Raw genomic sequence first — 23,737 nt, forward strand, 5'->3', positions numbered from 1 at the left:
GACCCATCCGTTCACTAAATTTGCGTCATGAATGAGTCGAGACGGACAGGCGTTGGTTAGCGCTTGTGTCTAGTTTTCTCTTTCTCCCATGCTTGGCAGGGCAGATTGGGCCATGGTCCTCCCATGTTTAAATGCTCCCATTGGAGCACTACCACATTTTTGACTTTGGTGGCCTATGACATGGCCCCATGGGAATGGCCACAATACATGGGCCACCTAGCTGTTGTGTGAGTATAAATTGGACCCTCCTGTTGTGACATGTGTTCACATATGTTGGACAAGCCACCTCAAATTTTTCGTGGGGAGAATAAATTGGACAAAATCAGATGATTTGGATCAGCTCGCTGGAGATGCCCTTAGCCCTTGTTCGGTACCATAGATTTTATAAAAACCCTACGTCATGTGCTATAAACAAGCGTGTGAGGTGCTCAATGCACAAGGGTGGTATAGCCGGCTTAAGCCGGCTCTGTCTCTCCTCTCTTCTCTGAGAAGACGAACAACGTGCTATATATGGACATGGAAGAATTCGGAACCCCCTCTCCGAGGGACAGGCCCCGATATTTATAGGGAAGCATCACTGCCTTATACACAGGGCGACGTGACGCTACAACCCTCAGGTACGGGGTAGACGATCCGGTTTGTACACGTGATGACATAGTTTGATTTGCTGACCCCATGGGAGACGAGCTCGAGGAGGCAGGGTCAGAGAAGGAGACGAGCTGGTGAGTTGCTTTGTGCAACGTGCAGACAGACCTTGTGACCGCATCCAAACACCCGATATTTGACTGGGTCGTCGCACAGGTCAGAGCTAGCCAACTCTTCTCCCCATCTCCTCCACAGTAAAGGCGACCAGGGGAGACTCGTTTTCCGGCGTTGGCTCCGGCGTCTTCCTCCCCCGAGGGCCTTGTGCTCGTCGGCGTGGAGGGAGGCGCCGGATCTGACGACCGGAGTTGTATAGCTGTAGGTTTGTAGGCCTAGTAGCTTAGGTTGTCGGCTGTCCGGTGCGGCGGCTTTAGCGGCGTCATCGGCGGCGGCGGCGAATAAAGGTGCTCCTGCTTCGTCTTGGGTGTGGATGGATCGGGAGCCAAGGTCTTCCGCCCGGGGACGCCGTGGCGGCGGTGGTGTCCTCGGTTCGGACTTTTGTTCTCCGGCTCCGCCGTCGCAGTGGCGCATGCTCCGGCGCCACCGTGGAGTCTGGGAGTCTGTACATGAGTCGTTTTCCGCCGGTGTATCCGGCGATGGTCAGGAAGACGACGTGATCTGTACCCGTTTGTGGATCGCAAGGTGGCGGATTTGGCGTCAACTCTCAACGGCGTTGACGGGTTGCGTCCGATCTGAAGCTCGGTGTCTGGCTTGGGGTGAGGCCCCGACCGACGATCTCCAGCGACAAAGGTCTCGCCTCCGGCGAGCCACTTTTGAGGTTCTTAAAGCTGATGAGCAGCGATGGAGCCGCGCCGTGCTTGGGCTTGCTGGCTTGTCGTCTCCAGTTCTCTGGTGGTCGCTGAGGCGACGGCGGAGACGGGGGACGACCGATGGCGGTGCTGCAGGGACTCTCAGGGACTCCTTTGTAATATCTTGTTTTAGAGGGTTCTTTCTGCATTTGTACGGGTTGACGTGGCCTTTCTGGCTGCTTCCGTTGGGTGTGTACGTGTCTTGTACTCGATGTTATGTATGAATGGTACACGCTTTCTCAAAAAAAAACACCCGATATTTGCATGCAATGATAGTAAGGCTGTTTTATGGTAATCCATCTCTAATCCACGGTAGCCGTTAGATATTTGAATTTTGGGATAAAAAAACACCATAAAAACAAAATGGAACAAACGGGTTACAATACAAACACGCGGTTAATATGGAGCATCGCTATGCAGTGTGTTCAGATGTGGTAAATCGACGTTTTACATTTAACAAAGCTTTAAGATGCACACTTTCATCCTCAAGAGCTCAGAAGCATAGCCCTTATTTATCACCTGATATACAGTTGCTTACACAATTTTGGCCAGTTAATTGAACTGATGACCCCCTGATCATAATTGCATCCCATTTTCTTTGTTGAGAAAAATACTCTCGTACATCACTGCCACCGCATCAAAGTTTTCACAGTAGCACCCTTCCAGTATTGGGCTACAACTTCCCACGGCTCACTCAAACATACGTCTTACAGCCTCAATCGGACTTGCTTTTTTGGCAAAGCTATTCAACTTAACTGGCCTTCCAGAACTCCTTGTGCCAAGCTCATTACCTATTGACAGTGAAGTGAAAGCCCATGGGTTCTCGATATTCACCTGTTCCGTGACACCGGTGGCAGTAATCTAGGCCACTGCCCCCACATATTTTGCACCTGACAAATGGAAGTCAAGTGAGCCAGGCATGCTGGTAGTCGGTACCTTATGCTGGACATTTTATATGATTAGGGGTGTCCTCACCATTGTGGCCATTCACCCTTGGGGAGCATGACAAGATTGACATGGTTTGTTCTTCCTGCAAATTTGAGGCCCGATTTTCATAAGAGACTTGGTAGTACAGATCATGCTATCAGCAAGAGAAGCTAAGCATGGGAGTAAAATAGATACCTCTACCAAAACAGATGCGGCAATCTATTGCCCCTGTGCCATTGCAGATGGTGCATGGAGGTTCACGCCGTTTTGGTCGTTCTCTCCTAACATTTGACTGCGTCATGGTTACAAGTAAGACATCAGGGAATTGGTCAATAACCAAGTAAAAGATTGACACATAATGCTCACTCGTTCATATCACCTAATGCATATTTCTCTTGGTGTCCTATCTGGCTATCTCATTTTCTCGTGCAAGGTGAATACTCCTATTCCTGAATTTGGCGGAGGATCACAAGTGATGTGGCAAGATAATGATATCGTCACATTGATACACAAAGAGCATGGTTACTTGGCTTGTCGCCTTGTCTTGATTACTTGGCAACAACTGAAACAGCTGTAACTTAAGTGCAGAGGCTATATTTGGTATACACTGCATACTATGCTGTAAGCCAAAGTTCAGATGCTGCTCCAATTCCACAAGGCCAGTGCATAATTCAGTGAGGACCTGATCACCTGATTGTATCACCAGTGTGCTAGAACTTGCTAAAACTAAATCTTGAATTGGAGTTTGCGTAATTTTCTAAACACAGTTGATGTACACTCCCATTGTTTCAACTTCCTGGTCTAAACGGCCCCCATCCCTCTTGTACTGTCATGCTTCTCTTTTGATGATCCAATCTCACGTACTTCATGTTCCTCCATTGTAATTCGTTTAACTTATGTACTGTAAACCCAACAATGGCTACGATCTGTCTTCTGTGGTTTTGTAAGAAAATCACAGCATGCCGCCCCCCAAATCAAAGAATATGATTTTGCTTTTTTTTTTTCTGGCTGTAATAAGGCATTTGAAGCATAAGATCTGAAGTGGGACAACACAAAATATGCACATAAGTGGCTGTTGGATTCCATAAATGAATCAGCTACAATGCTTTTTACCCCCACACACTAGGGGTGTCAGGCAAGTGTGCAACATCAATTTGCCCATGTTTCTCAGACTTATGATAACTTTACTGCCTCAGACCTACTTAGAAGCAGAAGCATTTCAACCTCAATGTTCTACAGAGTACCTTTTCTTCGCAGGGGCGATGATCAATAAAGTTGCAACAACAAACACACGATGTCTTCGTTAGGTTACAACTCTGTACCTAATTTTCTGTCCGGTGTATTTTATTTTGGATTCCTGCTATCTCCATCCTTTCCTCTGAACCTCTCCTTTACGAAACGCTGCCGAGGACATGAATCAACCAGACGAGCAATCGACAGATGCCTTGTCCCAGAAGGTATCCCGTGACGATAATCGTAGCTACGGTTACTAAAGGTTTAACCATGTCGCTTCCCACCTATCAATTGTTCGACAAATTGCGGAAACGGGAACAGAAAGAATGGACAAAGGGAAAAGGTCCAGCTCACCTCGGTGCGGACGACCCATGACGGCTTCGAAACGCCCAGACGCCGTGGGGGGCCATGTAATCCGGGGAGCGAGCTCTCCGGAGTCTGCGGCGGCAATCCTGCGCAGCTGGGGCCGGCCGCCGGCGTCACAGGCATGGGTGGCCACCACGGGTCTACAGAGCCGCTCAATTGTTGAAACGTTTCCAGGGTGCGTTATCCATTGACGATTTGACCACGTTAGGCCTTCGCTTGTTGGGCTCGCCATCAGATCTTTTGGCTTTCCATGATCTTCAGTCTTAACTTTCGAGCCCACCGTATGCAGTTTATTTTTACATTTTCTTTTCAAAATATGCCAAAGAAAACCACTTCAGAAATGGTTTGTCAGTTGTCACTAAGATTTTTTAAATATTCGGCCACCTAAAAAATTCAAACGCAGTTTAAAAATATGCAACTCATCACAATTGCAATTTTTTCGATAGAGAAGTACAATGGCATAAAAGTAGAACTGTAAATGAGTTGCACTTTTTTTTACTGTTGTGGTTGCACTTTTTCTACAAGACAATAAAAGTTGGGTGTGATTATTTCTCAGTCGACTGAGAGCTAACTTCGTTCTCAGTTAGATGATGTCATCAAATCCCAGTTGCAACTCATGTTACAACTGATGACTTGCACAAAGCACGAAGCAAATCGAACGACCCGAATAATTTTTTTAGTTGCATCCCCACTTGCAACTCAAAAAATCTCAGTTGCAGCCCCACTTAGAATTGAAAATACTCAGGTGCAATCTAACTTGTAACTCATATGCATGATGCAATCAAACAGTGTAGGATTTAACTGAGCATGAACTTAGTTCTCAGAGAACTAGCATAAAAAATTCTCTGTCAAAGAAAATATGACATCATCTGAAAAGGATTGAATTTTTTCGATAAAGATCCGAAAAAAAGGATTGATAGTTGTGGATTTGGGCATGGCGAACTTTAGATCTTTCTGACGTTACATTACACATCACGGTTTGTACCATACTATTAACTCGCATGAAGAATGGAGGAATTTCAGAACGTTTATGTTATTACATATCGCAGTTAGTGACACATTACCTAGCATTAGTGTGCTAACACGCAAAACGTTCGAACAGCCACAAGGCGCGAGCACCGTATATATAAATAGACTTCTACACACGACAGCATAGCTCCAAGTACAAAGCCGATCGACGCAGCCACAGAGTTGCCCAAGACCAACAACCATGAGGGCCTCGATCCTCGCCGCGCTCCTGGCCGCGTGCCTTGCTCACGTCGCCATTTCCGTCTCCGCGGCGCCCCGGCGCTCGCTCGCCGTCGTCGACCCCTTCTCCTCCGACCCGCTCCAGGACCCGGGCATGTGCTGGGAGTCGATCCGGGCGCTGTGCTCGTGCAAGCACAACCTGCTCGAGTCCTTCCTCACCGGGCGCCCCGTGCCGCTCCACTGCTGCGAGGCGGCCGGCGAAATCGACATCTTCTGCGACCTCTTCACCAGCGGCCTCGTCGGCGCGCTCATCCCGCGCGGACTAAGGAAGCAGTGCGACGCGACCCTCCGCGACCACATCGGCGGTGGCGGTGCACGCGCACCGCCTGCGCCAGAGGAGTCCACGACCACGAGCGTGCGCTTCCCTCCACCACGCGCATCCACGGTTTCCGGTGGTGGTAGTGCACGCGCACCGCCAGAGGAGTCCACGAGCGTGCGCTTCTCTCCACCGCCTGCATCCACGGTTTCCGGTGGTGGTAGTGCACGCGCATCGCCTGCGCCAAAGGAGTCCACGAGCGTGCGCTTCCCTCCACCGCGCTCATCAACAGTTTCCGGTGGTGGCGCACGCTCGCCACCAGCGCCGGAGGCGTACACGAGCGTCGGGTTCCCTCCACCCCGTACAGCCAGGGTGTCCGGTGGTGATACACGCACGCCGTCGTCGCCAGACGCCTACGCGAGCGTGAGCTCTCCTCCACCGCGCACAACCAGAGTTTCCGGTGGTGGCGCACGCGCGCCGCCAACGCCAGAGGCGCACATCACTGTCAGCAGCTCCCCTTCACCACGCGCAGCCAGAGTTTCTGGTGGTGGTGCACGCGCGCCGACAACACCAGAGGCGCGCACCAGTGTCAGCTCCCCTCCACCGCGCGCACATAGAGTTTCCGGTGGTGGTGCACTCGCGCCGGCGCGCAGCAGTGCCAGCGTCTCTCCACCGAGCGCAACCAGAGCTTCCGGTGGCGGTGCACGCCTGTCGCCAACGCCAAAGGTGAACACGACTGCCAGCTTCCCTCCACCGCCCGCAACCAGAGTTTCCGGTGGTGGTGCACGCGGGCCGGCAACGCCAGAGGCGCACGCCAGTGTCAGCTCACCTCCACCGCGCGCAAATAGAGCGTCGAGCGGCAGGACTACTCCACCGCCACCGGACGTGATCACGGGGTTTTACTTTCCACCGCCAATCCCAGGGACAGAATACCATGGAGCACACGCTGCGTCCCCGGGGGCGTCCACGGGTGGGTGCAGTCCCCCGCTCCCCCCTGCACCGAAGGTTTCTACCAGTACCGGGAGTACCCACGCGCCCGTGGTTGCTGGCACCCATGATCCTGTGGTGCATGGAGTCCCGGCCGCGCCTGGGCATGGAGGTGCCGGCGCGGGTGGCACCGGAGCGCCTGCATCGAAGGGTGCCACAGCGCCACCCGGAGATGCGCGGCCGGCGAGCCCGAGCTCGGACAGTTTGGGCTATGGCACGCCACCCTAGCCGCGCATCAGTGCACGCGCACATATAATGGCGTGGGTCATGTCCTTGAAGTGTAAGCGTGTAACGTGTTGGTGTTGCTCTAATTATTTAATAAGCAGTGTGGCAGTTTTGCTCTTTGATGCCACGATGGATGTTCGTCCTTCTGTTCTTGATGCGGCGGCGCTCGTGCCGGCTGTCGGCGCCTGTGCTCTCGAAGATCGGCGCGGCGGCAAGCGCACCCAGGTGAGGGTCGCGGCGGGGCCAGCATGCCGGTGACCACGGAGGGGCCTATAGGAGAAGTGGTGGCGAGGGCAGCATGCCGGGATCCAGCCGAAGCTAAGGGCCGGCACCAGCACCGACGGCCTAGCACGGAAGCCATGAATCTAGCCAGAGCTGATAGCCCGTGGAGAGCGGAGAAAGTACCGTGTGCACGGGAACTCCTGTGCAATAAATCAACATGTTTCATTGAAAAACAGTCCGATTCAGATTTTCGAAACACAATAAAATTGAATGAGGTGCAACACAAATCTAAAAGCAGAAAATATTGTGAATCTAACGGGCATAACGTGTGCAGGATGTCCCGTACACGGTACAATGACATTTCTCGTCGCCGGTGGGCACTACTTTTTCATCAGTTAGTTTTTCTTACAGTCCCAGATTTTGTAATAAAGTAGCCCATGCTCTAGCAGCAATGGGAGCAAGTGCTCAGGTGTCTAACCGGGTGTGGATAGACAATATGCCAAACCATGTTATGGTGTTGGTGGCCAGTGATGCAGGTGTGCCTGCTACTTGATGGAATAAATGTGTTCCATGTTAAGTCCCACTAAAATTTACAAAAACGTCCAGAAGTACTCCCTCCGTCCAGGATAACTAGTCCTCTAGTGGAAATCTATTTGTCCAGAAACTCCACCTCCACAAGGCCTGTTAGAATTAATTGCTCCTAAATCACTGGGCCTAATTATGGCTAATCTCCTCCACCACCGCACGTTTCCTCTCTCTATCCTTAATTCTCTCCCGAGCCGTTTCTTTCCGTGTGAACAGCTTGCTTCAATCTCTCCGTGTGAACAGCTTGTGCATGCATGGACTAAAACGAATCTGCAGTTTTTGATCTCCTTTTCACACCGCACCTATCCCCCTTGGTGTATAAAAGTAGAACCATTTGCTTTGCTATTCCTTGAACCAGCGAGGTGGAAGCCAAATGGAGAAGGAAGTTGAGGTTCATGGAGAAGGAGAGATGGAGGACATCCATGGAGAAGGAGAGGTGGACAGCGTCCATGTAGAAGGAGAGGTGGAGGGCGAGGTTGATGCCGTCCAAGTCGAGGAGGATGGCGATGTGGAGATGACGCAAGGCCAAGTACAAGAACTAGAGGATGAATTTCAGATGGTTCATAAAAACATCGAAGATCTTTTTGATAAAGTGGATCGTGCAACCAACGTCGAAGCTACAGATGCAAGGATTTTGGCTAGGTACGTCCACACCGCTAACCTCGTGCAAGATGTCGTACACAGAACCTACTCCAACCCGACCTCAACTTGCGAGGTGTGCATTCATCTAGCTTTGTGCCTCAAGTGTGGCATCCGCGGTGAGCCTTCCATATTCCTTTGCTTAGGATGTAGGCTCCCGGTACCAAAAGATTTGCGTTCTTGCGAAGCTTGCGTCCTCCCACCGCCGCTCCTGCTTGCCTGTCCACCGCCGCTGACGATTGCTTGTCCACCGCCGCTACCGCTCGCTTCCCCCGCGGAAGGAAAAGAGAATGGACTGTCGCTGCCGCCAATGAGAGAAGAATCGTGCGGACGCATCAGGCCGACGCGCCGCGCAGGGTTCGATGGTGGAGGGCGCACGGGCCTCTCCAGCCATGAGCCATTGATGAATGGCGCCGCCGATCGAAGACCAGTCAAGCCAAGCGTTCGAATTTTCCGCCGCGACGAGCTCTCTGGTTCTTCTTCGGCCATTGGAAAGGGGAGAGGGAGCGAGATGAGAGGAGGTGATGAGATGCAGAAGAGAGGAGGCGAGGAGATGCCGTATATAACAGCGCTCGATTTGGAGATCAAAACAAAAATTGCCGCCATGATTTTGGGCAGATTGAGCGCGGGATCGGGAAGGAAAGCTTCGCCCTCGGCGGGGAAGGAAACTATCGCTAGCGGGGAAGGAAGGAGCGAACGAAAAAATCGAAACTGCCCAATCCTGCGACGTAAAAATAGCGCAAGAATTTTCGCTACTCGCGCGGATCTCTTTCAGGTTTTTTGCTCCATCAATGTGACGTTTTGCATCGCCGAAATTATGAGCTTTTATTGCCAAATTATCGAAACTGCAGTTGACTGGTGGAATCGGCAGTTTTGGGCTCTAGGAAACAACGCCAATAAGTTGCTGCCTTGGTTGCGATGATTTTCGTAGGAGGCCTAGTTATCCTGCACGGAGGGAGTAGAACCATCTTCTCCCTTGCTCATTAATGGTCGCCACATTAGCCTGACAACGGGACCCACATGCTAGTTTGGTCATTAAATCCAGCATCAGAGTTGGTTCAATGTTTTTTTGTTACGTGTTACGTCTTGACCGGTGGTTTTTTGAGATCCCAACGTAAAGTGGTGAGTTTTTTGTTACCCTAGCCTGAAATGTTGTTGGTTTTTGTAATTTTCTCTTCGACCAGAGACGGAAGGGAAAAAAGTGGTTTGGCTCTGATTCAACTAAGTTATTGCAGTTTGGCTGAAATTTTGAGAATCAAAATGTACAAGTAAAGGTCACCGGTTCGAGAGTCAAGGAAAAGCTCTAGAAGCACCTTTCACGCGTGCTTTTTTATTCTGTTGGAAGGAGACATGCTTCAGCAAAAGCTCATAATGTAGCCAACTCTTTTGTTTTTATAGAAAGCACCTAGAGGCCCAAACAAAAAGGTACTTATCAGCTTAGGGATGTCGTCCATGCCCGAGAGGAGACCAACGAGGCCAGATGGAAACACATCACCCGGATCTCCATCGAGCGGTATCATGGCGGCCGAGTGGCAGGGAATTTCGAACTCAACGCTCGAACCCGCACCGACGCCGTCGCCCGTAAAGCAGCGCAGGTCGCCCGAAATGAGGCGTACCGCCTGCTTCGGCCATATATGAAGGACCAGCATCGCAAGGAAACTCCAGCTACACCCGCGGTGATGCAACACTGGCAGATACGTGAAGCAATGGCGGCAAGGCGGACACGTGACCATCAGGCTAAGAGGAAGAACGACAGTGAAGCCTAGCCATCGTGCGTCTGGGCAATGACGAGTAGGCTAGGTTCTAGTTAAAATTTAGCCGTTTTTTCATCTAACTCTGTAATACATGATAAAATTGAAAAAAATTTAATTTATGTTGAATTTAAATGTGTAAAGTGCATCTGGGAACGCAGATGAGAACGAAAATGCCTCAAACACGCACATGATGAAATTTCCTAATCGATGGATAGGGGCTTTTGCCGAACGTAGCTTGAAGTACATTAGGGTTTGTAGCATAGAAAACAAAAAAATTCTACCGCAAAAACGAATAAAACCAAGATCCAATCTATGGAAAAGCCAAGATCTAATTTATGAGATAAGTGCACCGAGATAGATGAGAAATAATCCTCCATGATCCATTTACTTAACGAGATCCGATCTCCTGGTTTATGAAGACGACCCTTCCGGTGTTACGATCCGGCAGCACTTCCGCACTCGGGCACACGTACGGAGTCGATGAAGACCTTCCTCTCCCCGTTCCAGCGGGCAGCAGAGGTACTAGATCCCCTTGGAATTCCAGCAGCACGACGGCGTGGTGGTGGTGATGGTGGAGGAGAAATTCCTGCAGGGCTTCTCCAAGTCGGCGCAAGAAGTATGAGGAGGAAGGAGAGGTGGCGGATAGGGTTGGACGGAAGGGGTTGGCTGCGCCCCTGGCCCCTCCCTCTTTATATAGGGGAGGGTGGGCCAGGGCAGCCTTGGCCCCTCCTCCAAGCCCTAGAGCCGGCGCAAGGAGAGAGGGAGGGGAACTTGCCCCCCCCCCCCCCCCCAAGTCTCCCCCTTTAGGGTTTCCCCTAAACCCTAGGGTTTGGCCGGCCTGGGCCTTGAGGCCGAGTGCGCCCGACCCATTAGGGCTGGGCAGCACCACATCATCTCAGCTGGCCCCTCCCGCGGTCATGGTCCCACCAGTGGCCCCTCTGGAACCTTCTAGAAACCCTCTGGTCTTCGACCGAAAAATTCCCGAACTTTTCTGAACCCCGGAAAATAAATTTCCTTATATGAATCTTATTCTCCGGACCATTCCGAACCTCCTCATGATGTCTTGGTTCCCATCCGAGACTCTGAACAATATTCGGTCTCCATCTCATATTCCATATCTATTTGAAACAATATTGAACCTTAAGTGTGCCACCTTACGGTTCGTGAACTATGCAAATATGATCGAGACACCTCACCAATAGTGGGACCTAGAGATCCATAATGGATCCCATATATTCAATGATGACTTCGGGATCGAAAGAACCATTAACATACGATACCGATTCCCTTTGTAGCGTGATATTTTACTTATCCGAGGTTCGATCATCTGTATCTCCATACCTATTTCAACCTCGGTACCGATAAGTACTCTTTACTCATACCGTGATATGACATCCCTTTTGACTCAGTCACATGCTTGCAAGCTAATTGGATGATATTACACCAAGAGGGCCTAGAGTATATCTATCCGTCATTTGGATGAACAAATCTCACTTTTTATCCATGCGCTTCAACTCATACTTTCATAATATCCAATGCCACCTTTATAACCATCCAATTACGAAGTGGCATTTGTTGTCATCAAAGCATCCATTCGGTGTTAGTGATTAACATGATCTTATGGTTGAAGAATTAGGTAACTATGTATTTGAAAGCTTGTAGCAAAACGAACTTAATGACTTGATCTTATCCTATGCTTACTATGAGTGTGTGTCTATCACATCATTCTCCTAATGATATGATCTTGTTATTAATAACATCAAATGTTCATGATCAATAAATCATGATCATCTATTAATCAACAAGCTAGTTTAACAAGAGGCTTACTAGAGACTCTTTTATGTTTACAAAACACACAAATATTAATGTTTCCGGTTAATACAATTATAGCATGCGATGCAAACATTTATCATACAACGATATAATAATAATCACTTTATTATTACCTATTGGGCATATCTCCAACACTAATTATAATCAAGTCCATGCACAACGGGGGCAGGCGATCCAAGCGGTGTCCTAATATGCTTGTAACAAAAACTGGCTGTTCTTGAAGTTCAGGAGACTTTATTCCGGAGCTTATAACCAAAGCATGAAGTTCATTGCCGATAAAGATCAAACTGCTAATATGCTTACAAGGAAAGATGAACAATTTAATTGGTATTGCTAATATGCTTACAAGGAAAGATGATCAAACTGTGAGAATGCAGCAGGATCAATTTGCGGAGTAGCAGCCCCGTGATCTTGGGCTGCCCAATAACGCGAAATTCCGGAACAAATGAGTGCTTGTAACGAGCTAGGATGGCCGAACGATCTGGTACGTAGGTGTGGCTGATCGGACGACTGAGGACCCCAAATCGCTATGATTACGTTTTACTGTTACTCAATTTGGTTTAGTTACTTGTCTGCATCAATTGTCAACGGGAGTGACATGGAGGATGAACGGACAGCGCAGTGTTGAAGATTGTCACCGTGGTTGCGAGGTAAGAGTGCCCTGTTTGATTCGAGCTCCTTGAGAATGGCCTCACCGTGTAGTTGGGGTGAAAACTGTAATTTAGTATAGTATTACACACTTGTATGTGTTATGGTTATGTATGTACTCCGCCCGTTCCTAAAAATGCTTTCCAACTTCGTCTAGACGCCTTCGTATCTGGACAAAGTTGGGATGCTTTTTTAGGAGGGAGTACCTTTTTTTTCACTGGCACATGTGTGTTCCTGGATTCCTTGGTTTAATAAAGGAAAGATAAGTTCGGGGTTATTGAAAAATTGTTCCATGATTCATTAGTATGATCATTAATATAAAAAGAAAATAAATCTTACTATAAGTATGATCGAAGAGACATTCACTCAGCAAGGATCATTACGGCCTTAATACTCTAGACTTTCACAATTTGAGAATTCGCTAGAGAATAAATAATGGGATGGAATTAGATCTACATGTACATGTCAACTGACATGGACGTTGAAACAATTTGAGTTTCACGTTTGTAATATATTTGGCTAATGGTATATTAGACGTGCGTGGCACGTGCACCTTTACTATTTTCCTTAGAGGAAAGAGAATGAGGGGATCCCGTCTTAGTTAGGAAAGATGAGATCGTGTCCCAATTTTTTCGTCTCCTATCACACCAACGGGTGCATTCCAATATTTTCATAGAAGAAAGAGAGGGAGCGGACCACGTGGTGATTTTTTTTGCATGGTAATACGATTCTCATTGATAGATAAAAGACGAGATACAAAGTACGTACACACCGATCTTACGGATCTGGAAAGATATGTTGGAGATATGCTCAAGAGGCAATAATAAAATGGTTATTATAATATATCTTTGTGTTTATGATTATCTTTACATACCATGCTATAATTGTATTAACCGAAACATTGATACATGTGTGTTATGTGAACAACAAGAAGTCCCTAGTAAGCCTCTTAACTAGCTTGTTGATTAATAGATGATTAGTTTCATAATCATGAACATTGGATGTTATTAATAACAAGATTATATCATTATATGAATGATGTAATGGACACACCCAATTAAGCATAGCATAAGATCACGTCATTAAGTTTTTTGCTATAAGCTTTCGATACATAGTTACCTAGTCCTTTTGACCATGAGATCATGTAAATCACTTATACCGGAAAGGTACTTTGATTACATCAAACGCCACTGCGTAAATGGGTGGTTATAAAAGTGGGATTAAGTATCCGGAAAGTATGAGTTGAGGCATATGGATCAACAGTGGGATTTGTCCATCCCGATGACGGATAGATATACTCTGGGCCCTCTTGGTGGAATGTCGTCTAAATAGCTTGCAAGCATATGAATGGTTCATAAGAGACCACATACCACGGTACGAGTAAAGAGTACTTGTCAAGAGACGAGGTTGAACAAGGTATAGAGATACCAATGATCAAACCTCGGACAAGTAAAATATCGCGTGACAAAGGGAATTGGTATCGTATGTGAATGGTTCATTCGATCACTAACTCATCGTTGAATATGTGGGAGCCATTATGGATCTCCAGATCCCGCTATTGGTTATTGGTCGGAGAGAAGTCTCAACCATGTCTACATAGTTCGCGAACCGTAGGGTGACACACTTAAGGTTTGATGTCGTTTAAGTAGATATGGAAATATGGAATGGAGTTCGAAGTTTTGTTCGGAGTCTCGGATGGGATCCAGGACATCACGAGGAGGTCCGGAATGGTCCGGAGAATAAGATTCATATATAGGAAGTCATTTTCTAGGTTTGAAAATGATCCGGTATTTTCTCTGGAAGGTTCTAGAAGGTTCTAGAAGAGTCCGGAAGAAATAAGCATGGAAGGTGGAGTCCCAGAGAGACTCCACCCACCTTGGCCGGCCAGCCTAAGGGAGGAGGAGTCCCAAGTGGACTCCTCCCCATGGTGGCCGGCCACTCCACCAAAGGAAAAGGGGGAGTCTCACTCCCCCTAGGTTTGGTCATATGGAAGGTTTTATGTTGGGGTCTTATTCGGAGACTTTTGACCTAATCCTTGGGGCTTCCACCTATATAAAGAGGGGAGGGGAGGGGCTGGCCGGCCACACCAAGACCACCATGGCCGCACCCCCTCAAGGCTGCCCTAGCCGGCGCCCCCTCTCCCAAACCCTAGCGGTTTCCTCCTACCTCTCTCTCCCACATAGCTTAGGCGAAGCTCTGTCGGAGATCTCCACCACCACCGCCACCACGCCGTCGTGCTGCCGGGATTCCGAGGAGGATCTACTACTTCCGCTGCCCGCTGGAACGGGGAGAAGGACGTCGTCTTCATCAACACCGAACGTGTGACCGAGTACGGAGGTGCTGCCCGATTGTGGCACCGTGATCAAGATCTTCTACGCGCTTTTGCAAGCGGCAAGTGATCGTCTACCGCAGCAACAAGAGCCTACTCTTGTAGGCTTTGGAAATCTTCAAGGGTGAGTCTTGATCATCCCCTCGTTGCTCCCGTCTTCTAGATTGCATCTTGGCTTGGATTGCGTTCTTGCGGTAGGAAATTTTTTGTTTTCTATGCTATGAATCCCAACAGTGGTATCAGAGCCGTGTCTATGCATAGATGGTTGCACGAGTAGAACACAATTGTTTTGTGGGCGTTGATGCTTTGTTGTCTTTAGTTCGAGTACTTTGCATCTTTGTGGCATGGTGGGATGAAGCGGTCGGGCTAACTTTACATGACCACGTTCATGAGACTTGCTCCACGTTCGACATGCAACTTGTATTGCATAAGTGGCTTTGCGGGTGTCTGTCTCTCCCACTATAGTGAAGATTCAATTTACTCTTTCTATTGACAACACTAGTATCACCGTTGTGGTTCATGTTCGTAGGTAGATTAGATCTTACTCGAAAACCCTAAACCACGTAAAATATGCAAACCAAATTAGAGGCGTCTAACTTGTTTTTGCAGGGTTTGGTGATGTGATATGGCCATGATGTGATGATGAATATGTATGAGATGATCATTATTGTATTGTGGCAACCGGAAGGAGCCTTATGGTTGTCTTTATATTTCATGTTGATTATTATTTCAAAATAGTTGTAATAGTTGCTACATGCGGTGAACAACCATGAAGACGGCGCCATGGACCTTGACGCTATGCCGACGATGATGGAGATCATGCCCGTTGATGATGGAGATCATGTCCGTGCTTTGGAGATGAAGATCGAAGGCGCAAAGACTAAAGGGCCATATCATATCACATATGAATTGCATGTGATGTTAATCCTTTATGCATCTTATTTTGGTTAGAACGCGATGGTAGCATTATAAGATGATCCCTCACATTAATATCAAGATAATAAAGTGTTCTCCCCTCGTATGCACCGTTGATATAGTTCGTCGTTTCGAAGCATCTCGTGATGATCGGATGTGATAGACTCAACGTTCACATACAACGGGTGTAAGCCATGTTGCACATGCGGAATACTTGGGTTTGCTTGACGAGCCTAGCATGTACAGACATGGTCTCGGGACAACGGAAACCGAAAGGTTGAACACGAGTCGTATGGATGATATGATCAACATGTTGATGTACACCATTGAAGCTACATCATCTACGTGATGATCGGTTTTGGTGTAGTGGATCTGTATCGTGTACCACTTAACAACTATGAGGGATGTTGTATTAAGTGGGAGTTCATTAGTAATTAGATTAAAACATGAACTAATTATCATAAACATAGTCTGAGTAGCATTTTGAATTTATTTGTAGTATTGGCATCCCTTTTCTACCAAGCGCTAGTCTTGTAATTGAGATAGAAATACTGTTAAAATCTGACAAGAAACTTTACGGACTGGTACCATATTGTTAAAGAATCAAGAAATGATTAAGTCCTATTGCAAACTTTTAGTAAACCTCACATTGTTGATTCAAAGAACTATGATTTCAATTAGTACCTAAAGTTATCTTGTCTCCATGAAACTTGAAGTTCAAATCTGTTTGAAAAAGTAAGGAGCTGAAAATTTAGTTTTCAGAAATAAGCAAGGTATGAGACATATGTGATATCTAAGACCTTATTGCAAGATGATAGAATATAATCTAGTGAGACTACATAAACTCATAAGTTTTATGGGAATGTACGAAGGTTGAAGACGCCCGGCGTCCCAATCTTCCAACTAAGTTGGACACTAAAGATATTCAAATATCCATGAAATGATCGTCCTTAGTATGCACCGTTGCTAAGACTCGTTGTTTCGAAGCATCTCGTGATGATCGGGTGTTATAGATTCTACGAGTGCATGCAACGGGTGCAAGTCAGATTTGCACATGCGAATACTGAGGTTAAACTTTACGAGCCTAGCATGTACAGACATGGTCTCGGAAAGTCGTCATGATATGATGGATAAAGTTATGAGTGAAATTGTTCATCATATTAAAAAGTTACTAATAGTGAAATCTGAAACACTTGTCATATGATGATCAACTTCAAAGTAAGAACCTCAAGATTATTGGTATTTAACCAACAAACCTAGAAGTTATTGAAGGTGAAGTGTCTTTCTGAGAATGAGGAAAGCTAAAAGAGAAACAACAAAAGATATTTTGGTAGAAAGAAAGAAAAGACTAGAAAGTCTAGCTCAGGTGTATATAAATGATATACATGTTATGGATGTATTCCTTGTTTGGTCACACAATGAAATTCTTGGGTATTTGTAACATATTGGTTGGTATGAAGTGTCATACAAAACAACGCAATACAAGAATACAATGGCCTAAGTGACTGACAAGGAATATGATAGGAATGCACGTCTGGAACAAAAATAAAGTGTTATTATGTTCGTCGTTGGCATTCTATCTAGCCCTTAGAATTTATAATAAAGAACTTAATAATTGTTATTTTGCTCTGGTCAAATAAAAACAATGAGTTGTTCAAATTATGACATTACTCCATGTACGATGGATAAGTTATTATAAATCTTAATGGTGAAACACACATACATAACACTGACGCTAAAATGCCATAAGGCAAATGATTTGAATTCCACTTATTTGTGGAACCGCCATTTAGGTCATGTTAGAAAGGAACGCATGAAGGAACTCCATGCAAATGGATTTTTGGAGTCATTCGATTTTTGAATCATTTGGCGCTTGCAAATCTTTTCTAAAGAGAATGACTGAAATACCGTTCATAGGCCAAGAGTTGAACGGGCAACTAACTTAGTGGAAAAATACATGATGATGTATGTGGTTCACTGGGCATAGTTGTGTGCGGGAGATTCTTCTACTTCATGAAAACTTCCAACAATGAATTGAATATATATGTGGATATATTCGATAAGGAAGAAGTTTGAAACATTTGAATGGATTCAAATAAATTTCAGCATGAAGTGGAAATCATCGTAATAGAAAAGTCAAATATCTATGATTGGATCATGGGGGAAATATTTGAATTACGAGTTTTAGCGAACATCTAAGAGAGTTATGAAATTGTTCTACAACTCACGTTTCTTGGAGTATCATAATGATGATGGAGTATCCGAGAGATGTATCCAAACCTTGTTGGATCAATGATGAGATAAAATATTGATGCCATTATATTTTTGTGGATTATGCTTTAGAGACTACCGCTTTTACACTGAATAAAGCATCATCATGATCCGTTGAAATGACACCATACGAGTTATGGCATGGGTATGAACCCTAATAGTCCTTTCTTAAATTTTGGAATGCATAGTATAAAGTAAATAAGTTTACAACCAAAATCGGATGAATGTCTTTGTTGGTTATCCCACATAATTGATTGGGAATTCTTTCCACTATGGAGACAAAGACAAAAGTGTTTGTCGATGTTTCTTACTTATTTCCAAGAAATTGTTTTTAGCGAAGTATTTGAGTGGGAGGACAATAGAACTTGATAAGGTTTATGAACCTGAGCATAATGATCAGAGTAGCGCAGCATCGGATATTGATTCCGGAAGCGGCCACGACGATCATGGCTTCCATGACTACAAAGTGTTTTAGCCATGGAGATCGAAGTACTTATTGAACCTTGTAGGTATGGTTTACTTTGTGATCAAATAAATGATTTGTGAACAAATGATTGTTTTTGAACAATGATAAACCAACTACATACAAAGAAGTTATGATGGGCCCTGACTCCGTTAAAATGGCTATACGCCATGAAATCCAAGATAGATGAATATTTTTTGAAAGTAAACGGATCTATAAAATTGAAGGACTTGGATGGAATATCCTTGAATAAGCTCGACTTGTCGAAAAGTTGTTTACGACAAAGTTCAAAGGGTTGACTACGATAAGATTAGATCTTACGTAGCAATGCTTATAGTCTATCTTTACTATTAAACAGGAATACGACCCGTACGTCGTGCGTCTTCCCTATCCATCCCGCGACACGAAAAAAACTAGCGATAAAAAAAGGGGTCAAGAAAGAAAAAAATCCAACCCACGCAGCCACTCCTCGCGTCCAATCCTGAAACGTGTCATGCGTGTCCCATCTCCTTCCTCCTTCGCACTCCCGTGGTGCCTCGCGTCAACCGCCGACCAGGAGGTCCTTGGTGCCGCTCGTGTGCCCTGCGTCAGCAACAGGCCAGGAGGGCCTCCGCCCCGCCCCACCCCTATGCCCCACGTCCGCCTCCGAGCAGGAAGTCCTTCGCGCCACACCTCTGCCCCAAGGCCGCCGTCGACAGGGAGATCCTCGGCGCTGCCCTTTCTCGTCCACAGGCCCAAGCGCATCTGCAACTGGACGGCCAAACTGCACTGCCCATGGCTTGTTCTCTCCTAGGTGTTATTGGGGATGTTGCCTTCCGTCTCTCTTCTTGTAATGTCTGAAACTCTGAATATTACTGAACTTATACAATAGGAGCCAAGCACCACATGCCTAGGCCGGAAGATGGGCAAGCTCAGCCGCTGGGCTGCTTGACTCGATTAGAGATTTAGAGCTACGCCCTCAACAGCCGAAGCGAGCTCATCATGATCCGCCGGCACAAGAAGTTGTGAGCTGGTCCGCTAACGACAGCCTGGTGATTAAAATCGAATTAAACCATATTCCTAAATATGGTCGTTATCAGATCTTATTTTTAGGCATTGGCTTAGGTCTGCACATTCTTTGGCGAACGGCTGCAATTAGAAGATGATCAACAACAGATAACGCGGCCTTGACTCATTTGCGTAGTCTTGCACTGTTGTTGCCATGGAACCCTCCCCTATCTCATTGTTTTGCAATATATGTACTCATAATAGGACAAAAAATGCTGAGCTAAGGAGAAAAAACTTTGCAAAAAATGAGTGCCAAAGGAAAAAAAATGCGAATTGGAACCACACAATCTGTCGGATTGGAGGCAAAGCACGGTAGAAGAACTAGACTGAAGCATTTTATACGAAGGTCGGCTGAATTTTTGTGTGCATTTTATGATTACATGTGAGTTATTGCATTGATAATTTTTTTAAAAAAAACGTAGCAACGCACGGGTATTCAGCTAGTGTGGATTATTCTAGTAATCACTACATATTTCTTTCATGAGATATGATAGTAGGATGGCGAAATACATTACTTAACAGAAGTGTGTATTAAAGCTGTATATAAGATACAACCAATTGTTTTGCTAGTCCGTGGAATAATAGATAGGTATACGAACTTCAATTGGATGAAGTGAGTATCACGGAGTTGGAATCTTAACCAGATGAAATGATCAAAGAGTTATGATTTCATCAGAGACGATGAAGAGACTTGCATTTGCAAGAAATTAAGTGGGAGCGCTGAGACATATTTGTAATACTTTATGTAGATGACATATCGTTGATTATAAATAATGTAATTATATAATTGATTAAAAAGGTTTCATTGAGAATTAAACTTCAATGAAAGGATATGAACTGAAACATATTTAGTGTCAAGATCTATGAAGATGGATTGAAACACATAAAAGTTTAAGTTAAAAAGTACATAGAATAAATATTGAAGTAGTTCAATATAAAGAAGGTGTTCTTTTCATGTGAAGTTTTTACAAGACTTGAGTGTATCTGACACTCAATGAGTAAAAACACATGAGTGATTTTAGATCACAAATAATATGTACACAATCAGATGTCATGTGTTCTAAAAAGTTAGGAGCATATACCAGAATGATACATGTGATGATCAATGGACAAACAGTAAGAATATCCCACAGTAAGAATATCCCTGTGTGCTTTAGAAGAACCAAGGATATATATATAGTTTTATATGGGGTAATGACAAACAAATCGCTGTAAGGTGTTGCACCGATATTTGTTTTATCACATATAAAAATAAAAATTTCAATCTCAAATTAGACTAAGTGTTGTTTAAAAGGTAGCACATGAGCTAGAAGTTGTCTATGCTAGATTTAGAAGAGTTCAAAATATTGTGACGGATTCTACAAACGAAAGCAGATTATGTCATTGTTTTGACAATGACTGAGGATGTTAAGTCAAGAGGTTCTTTGAGAACTTGGTGTAGTTCCGACAGTGTCAGAATTTTGAAGCTATATTGTGTATGACAATATTGGTGACATATTTCAGACTGCGGAATTAAGGTTCCACTAGAAGACCAAACATATTCAATGCCGACTCATTTGGAAAATGAGTGATGCGTAAAGACGCTAATGAATTGCAAAATACATACGTTTCTGAGTTTGTCAGAATCGTTGACTAAAACCTCTCATGTGAGCAAAACATGATAAAGCACCAGAAGGCCAAGGTGTTATATCTTTACAAATGTAAACTAGATTATTGACTCTAGTGCAAGTGGAAGACTGTTGGAGATATGCCCAAGAGGCAATAATAAAATGGTTATTATAATATATCTTTGTGTTTATGATTATGTTTACATACCATGCTATAATTGTATTAACCGAAACATTGATACATGTGTGTTATGTGAACAACAGGAAGTCCCTAGTAAGCCTCTTAACTAGCTTGTTGATTAATAGATGATTAGTTTCATAATCATGAACATTGGATGTTATTAATAACAAGATTATATCATTATATGAATGATGTAATGGACACACCCAATTAAGCATAGCATAAGATCACGTCATTAAGTTTTTTGCTATAAGCTTTCGATACATAGTTACCTAGTCCTTTTGACCATGAGATCATGTAAATCACTTATACCGTAAAGGTACTTTGATTACATCAAACGCCACTGCGTAAATGGGTGGTTATAAAAGTGGGATTAAGTATCCGGAAAGTATGAGTTGAGGCATATGGATCAACAGTGGGATTTGTCCATCCCGATGACGGATAGATATACTCTGGGCCCTCTCGGTGGAATGTCGTCTAAATAGCTTGCAAGCATATGAATGGTTCATAAGAGACCACATACCACGGTACGAGTAAAGAGTACTTGTCAAGAGACGAGGTTGAACAAGGTATAAAGATACCAATGATCAAACCTCGGACAAGTAAAATATCGCGTGACAAAGGGAATTGGTATCGTATGTGAATGGTTCATTCGATCACTAAGTCATCGTTGAATATGTGGGAGCCATTATGGATCTCCAGATCCCGCTATTGGTTATTGGTCGGAGAGAAGTCTCAACCATGTCTACATAGTTCGCGAACCGTAGGGTGACACACTTAAGGTTTGATGTCGTTTAAGTAGATATGGAAATATGGAATGGAGTTCGAAGTTTTGTTCGGAGTCTCGGATGGGATCCAGGACATCACGAGGAGGTCCGGAATGGTCCGGAGAATAAGATTCATATATAGGAAGTCATTTTCTAGGTTTGAAAATGATCCGGTATTTTCTCTGGAAGGTTCTAGAAGGTTCTAGAAGAGTCCGGAAGAAATAAGCATGGAAGGTGGAGTCCTAGAGAGACTCCACCCACCTTGGCCGGCCAGCCTAAGGGAGGAGTCCCAAGTGGACTCCTCCCCATGGTGGCCGGCCACTCCACCAAAGGAAAAGGGGGAGTCCCACTCCCCCTAGGTTTGGTCATATGAAAGGTTTTATGTTGGGGTCTTATTCGGAGACTTTTGACCTAATCCTTGGGGCTTCTGATGTCTACGCCCCCCTCCTTTTCCTGTAGACAGTGTTGGGCCTCCAAGAGCAGAGGGTTGTAGAACAGCAGCAAGTTTTCCCTTAAGTGGATCACCCAAGGTTTATCGAACTCAGGGAGGAAGAGGTCAAAGATATCCCTCTCATGCAACCCTGCAACCACAAAGCAAGAAGTCTCTTGTGTCCCCAACACACCTAATAGGTGCACTAGTTCGGCGAAGAGATAGTGAAATACAGGTGGTATGAATATATATGAGTAGTAGCAACGGCACCAGAAAAGTGCTTTGCCCAGGACAGTAAACAAGCAGTAGTAACGCAGCAGTAGTAACGCAGTAAAACAGTAAACAAGCAGCGATAGCAGTATTTTGGAACAAGGCCTAGGGATTAGACTTTCACTAGTGGACACTCTCAACATTGATCACATAACAGAATAGATAAATGCATACTCTACACTCTTGTTGGATGATGAACACCATTGCGTAGGATTACACGAACCCTCAATGCCGGAGTTAACAAGCTCCACAATTCAATGTTCATATTTAAATAACCTTAGAGTGCATGAAAGATCAACACGACTAAACCAAGTACTAACATAGCATGCACACTGTCACCTTCACGCTATGTAGGAGGAATAGATCACATCAATACCATCATAGCAATAGTTAACTTCATAATCTACAAGAGATCACGATCATAGCATAAACCAAGTACTAACACGGATGCACACACTGTCACCATTACACCGTGCAGGAGGAATAGAACTACTTTAATAACATCACTAGAGTAGCACATAGATGAATTGTGATACAAAACACATTGCAATCATAAAGAGATATAAATAAGCACTTCACTATGCCATTCATAACAGTGAATAAGTATTCTGTGAAATATAGCCTAAGAGACCCACACGGTGCACACACTGTCACCTTTACACACGTGGGACAAGGAGTCTCCGGAGATCACATAAGTAAAATTCACTTGACTAGCATAACGACATCTAGATTACAAGCATCATCATATGAATCTCAATCATGTAAGGCAACTCATGAGATTATTGTATTGAAGTACATAGGAGAGAGATGAACCACATAGCTACCGGTACAGCCCCGAGCCTCGATGGAGAACTACTCCCTCCTCATGGGAGACAGCAGCGTTGATGGAGATGGCGGTGGTGTCGATGGAGGAGCCTTCCGGGGGCACTTCCCCATCCCGGCGGCGTGCCGGAACAGAGAGTCCTGTCCCCCAGATCTTGGCTTCGCGATGGCGGCGGCTCTGGAAGGTTTCTCGTACCGTGGCTTTTTCGTATCGAGGTTTTAGGTCCAGGGGCTTTATATAGGCGAAGAGGCGGCGTCAGA

General features: G+C 45.3%; 1 protein-coding gene across 1 annotated transcript; it reads right to left on the reverse strand.

The window, feature by feature from the left end:
• Positions 1-1,828: 1,828 nt before the first annotated feature.
• LOC127336550 (uncharacterized) lies at positions 1,829-4,146 on the reverse strand. Its single transcript, XM_051363374.2, has 4 exons — positions 3,966-4,146; positions 2,574-2,670; positions 2,427-2,481; positions 1,829-2,341 (listed from the first exon to the last, which is right to left on the reverse strand). The coding sequence occupies exons 1-4, from the start codon at positions 4,098-4,100 to the stop codon at positions 2,239-2,241; spliced, it is 390 nt and encodes a 129-aa protein (XP_051219334.1). The 5' UTR covers positions 4,101-4,146; the 3' UTR covers positions 1,829-2,238.
• Between the last annotated feature and the right edge of the window lie 19,591 nt (positions 4,147-23,737).

Source organism: Lolium perenne, chromosome 2 (assembly GCF_019359855.2).
Source record: "Lolium perenne isolate Kyuss_39 chromosome 2, Kyuss_2.0, whole genome shotgun sequence".
Lineage (NCBI taxonomy): Eukaryota > Viridiplantae > Streptophyta > Magnoliopsida > Poales > Poaceae > Lolium > Lolium perenne.

Excerpts from the sequence above, each read along its gene's own strand:
- LOC127336550 (XM_051363374.2), bottom strand. The coding sequence starts at position 4,100 with ATGCCTGTGACGCCGGCGGCCGGCCCCAGCTGCGCAGGATTGCCGCCG. Across the intron at positions 2,671-3,965 it reads CATGGGTCGTCCGCACCGAG|TCAAATGTTAGGAGAGAACG; the intron begins GTGAGCTGGACC and ends ACCATGACGCAG. Across the intron at positions 2,342-2,426 it reads AAGGGTGAATGGCCACAATG|GTGCAAAATATGTGGGGGCA; the intron begins GTGAGGACACCC and ends TCCATTTGTCAG.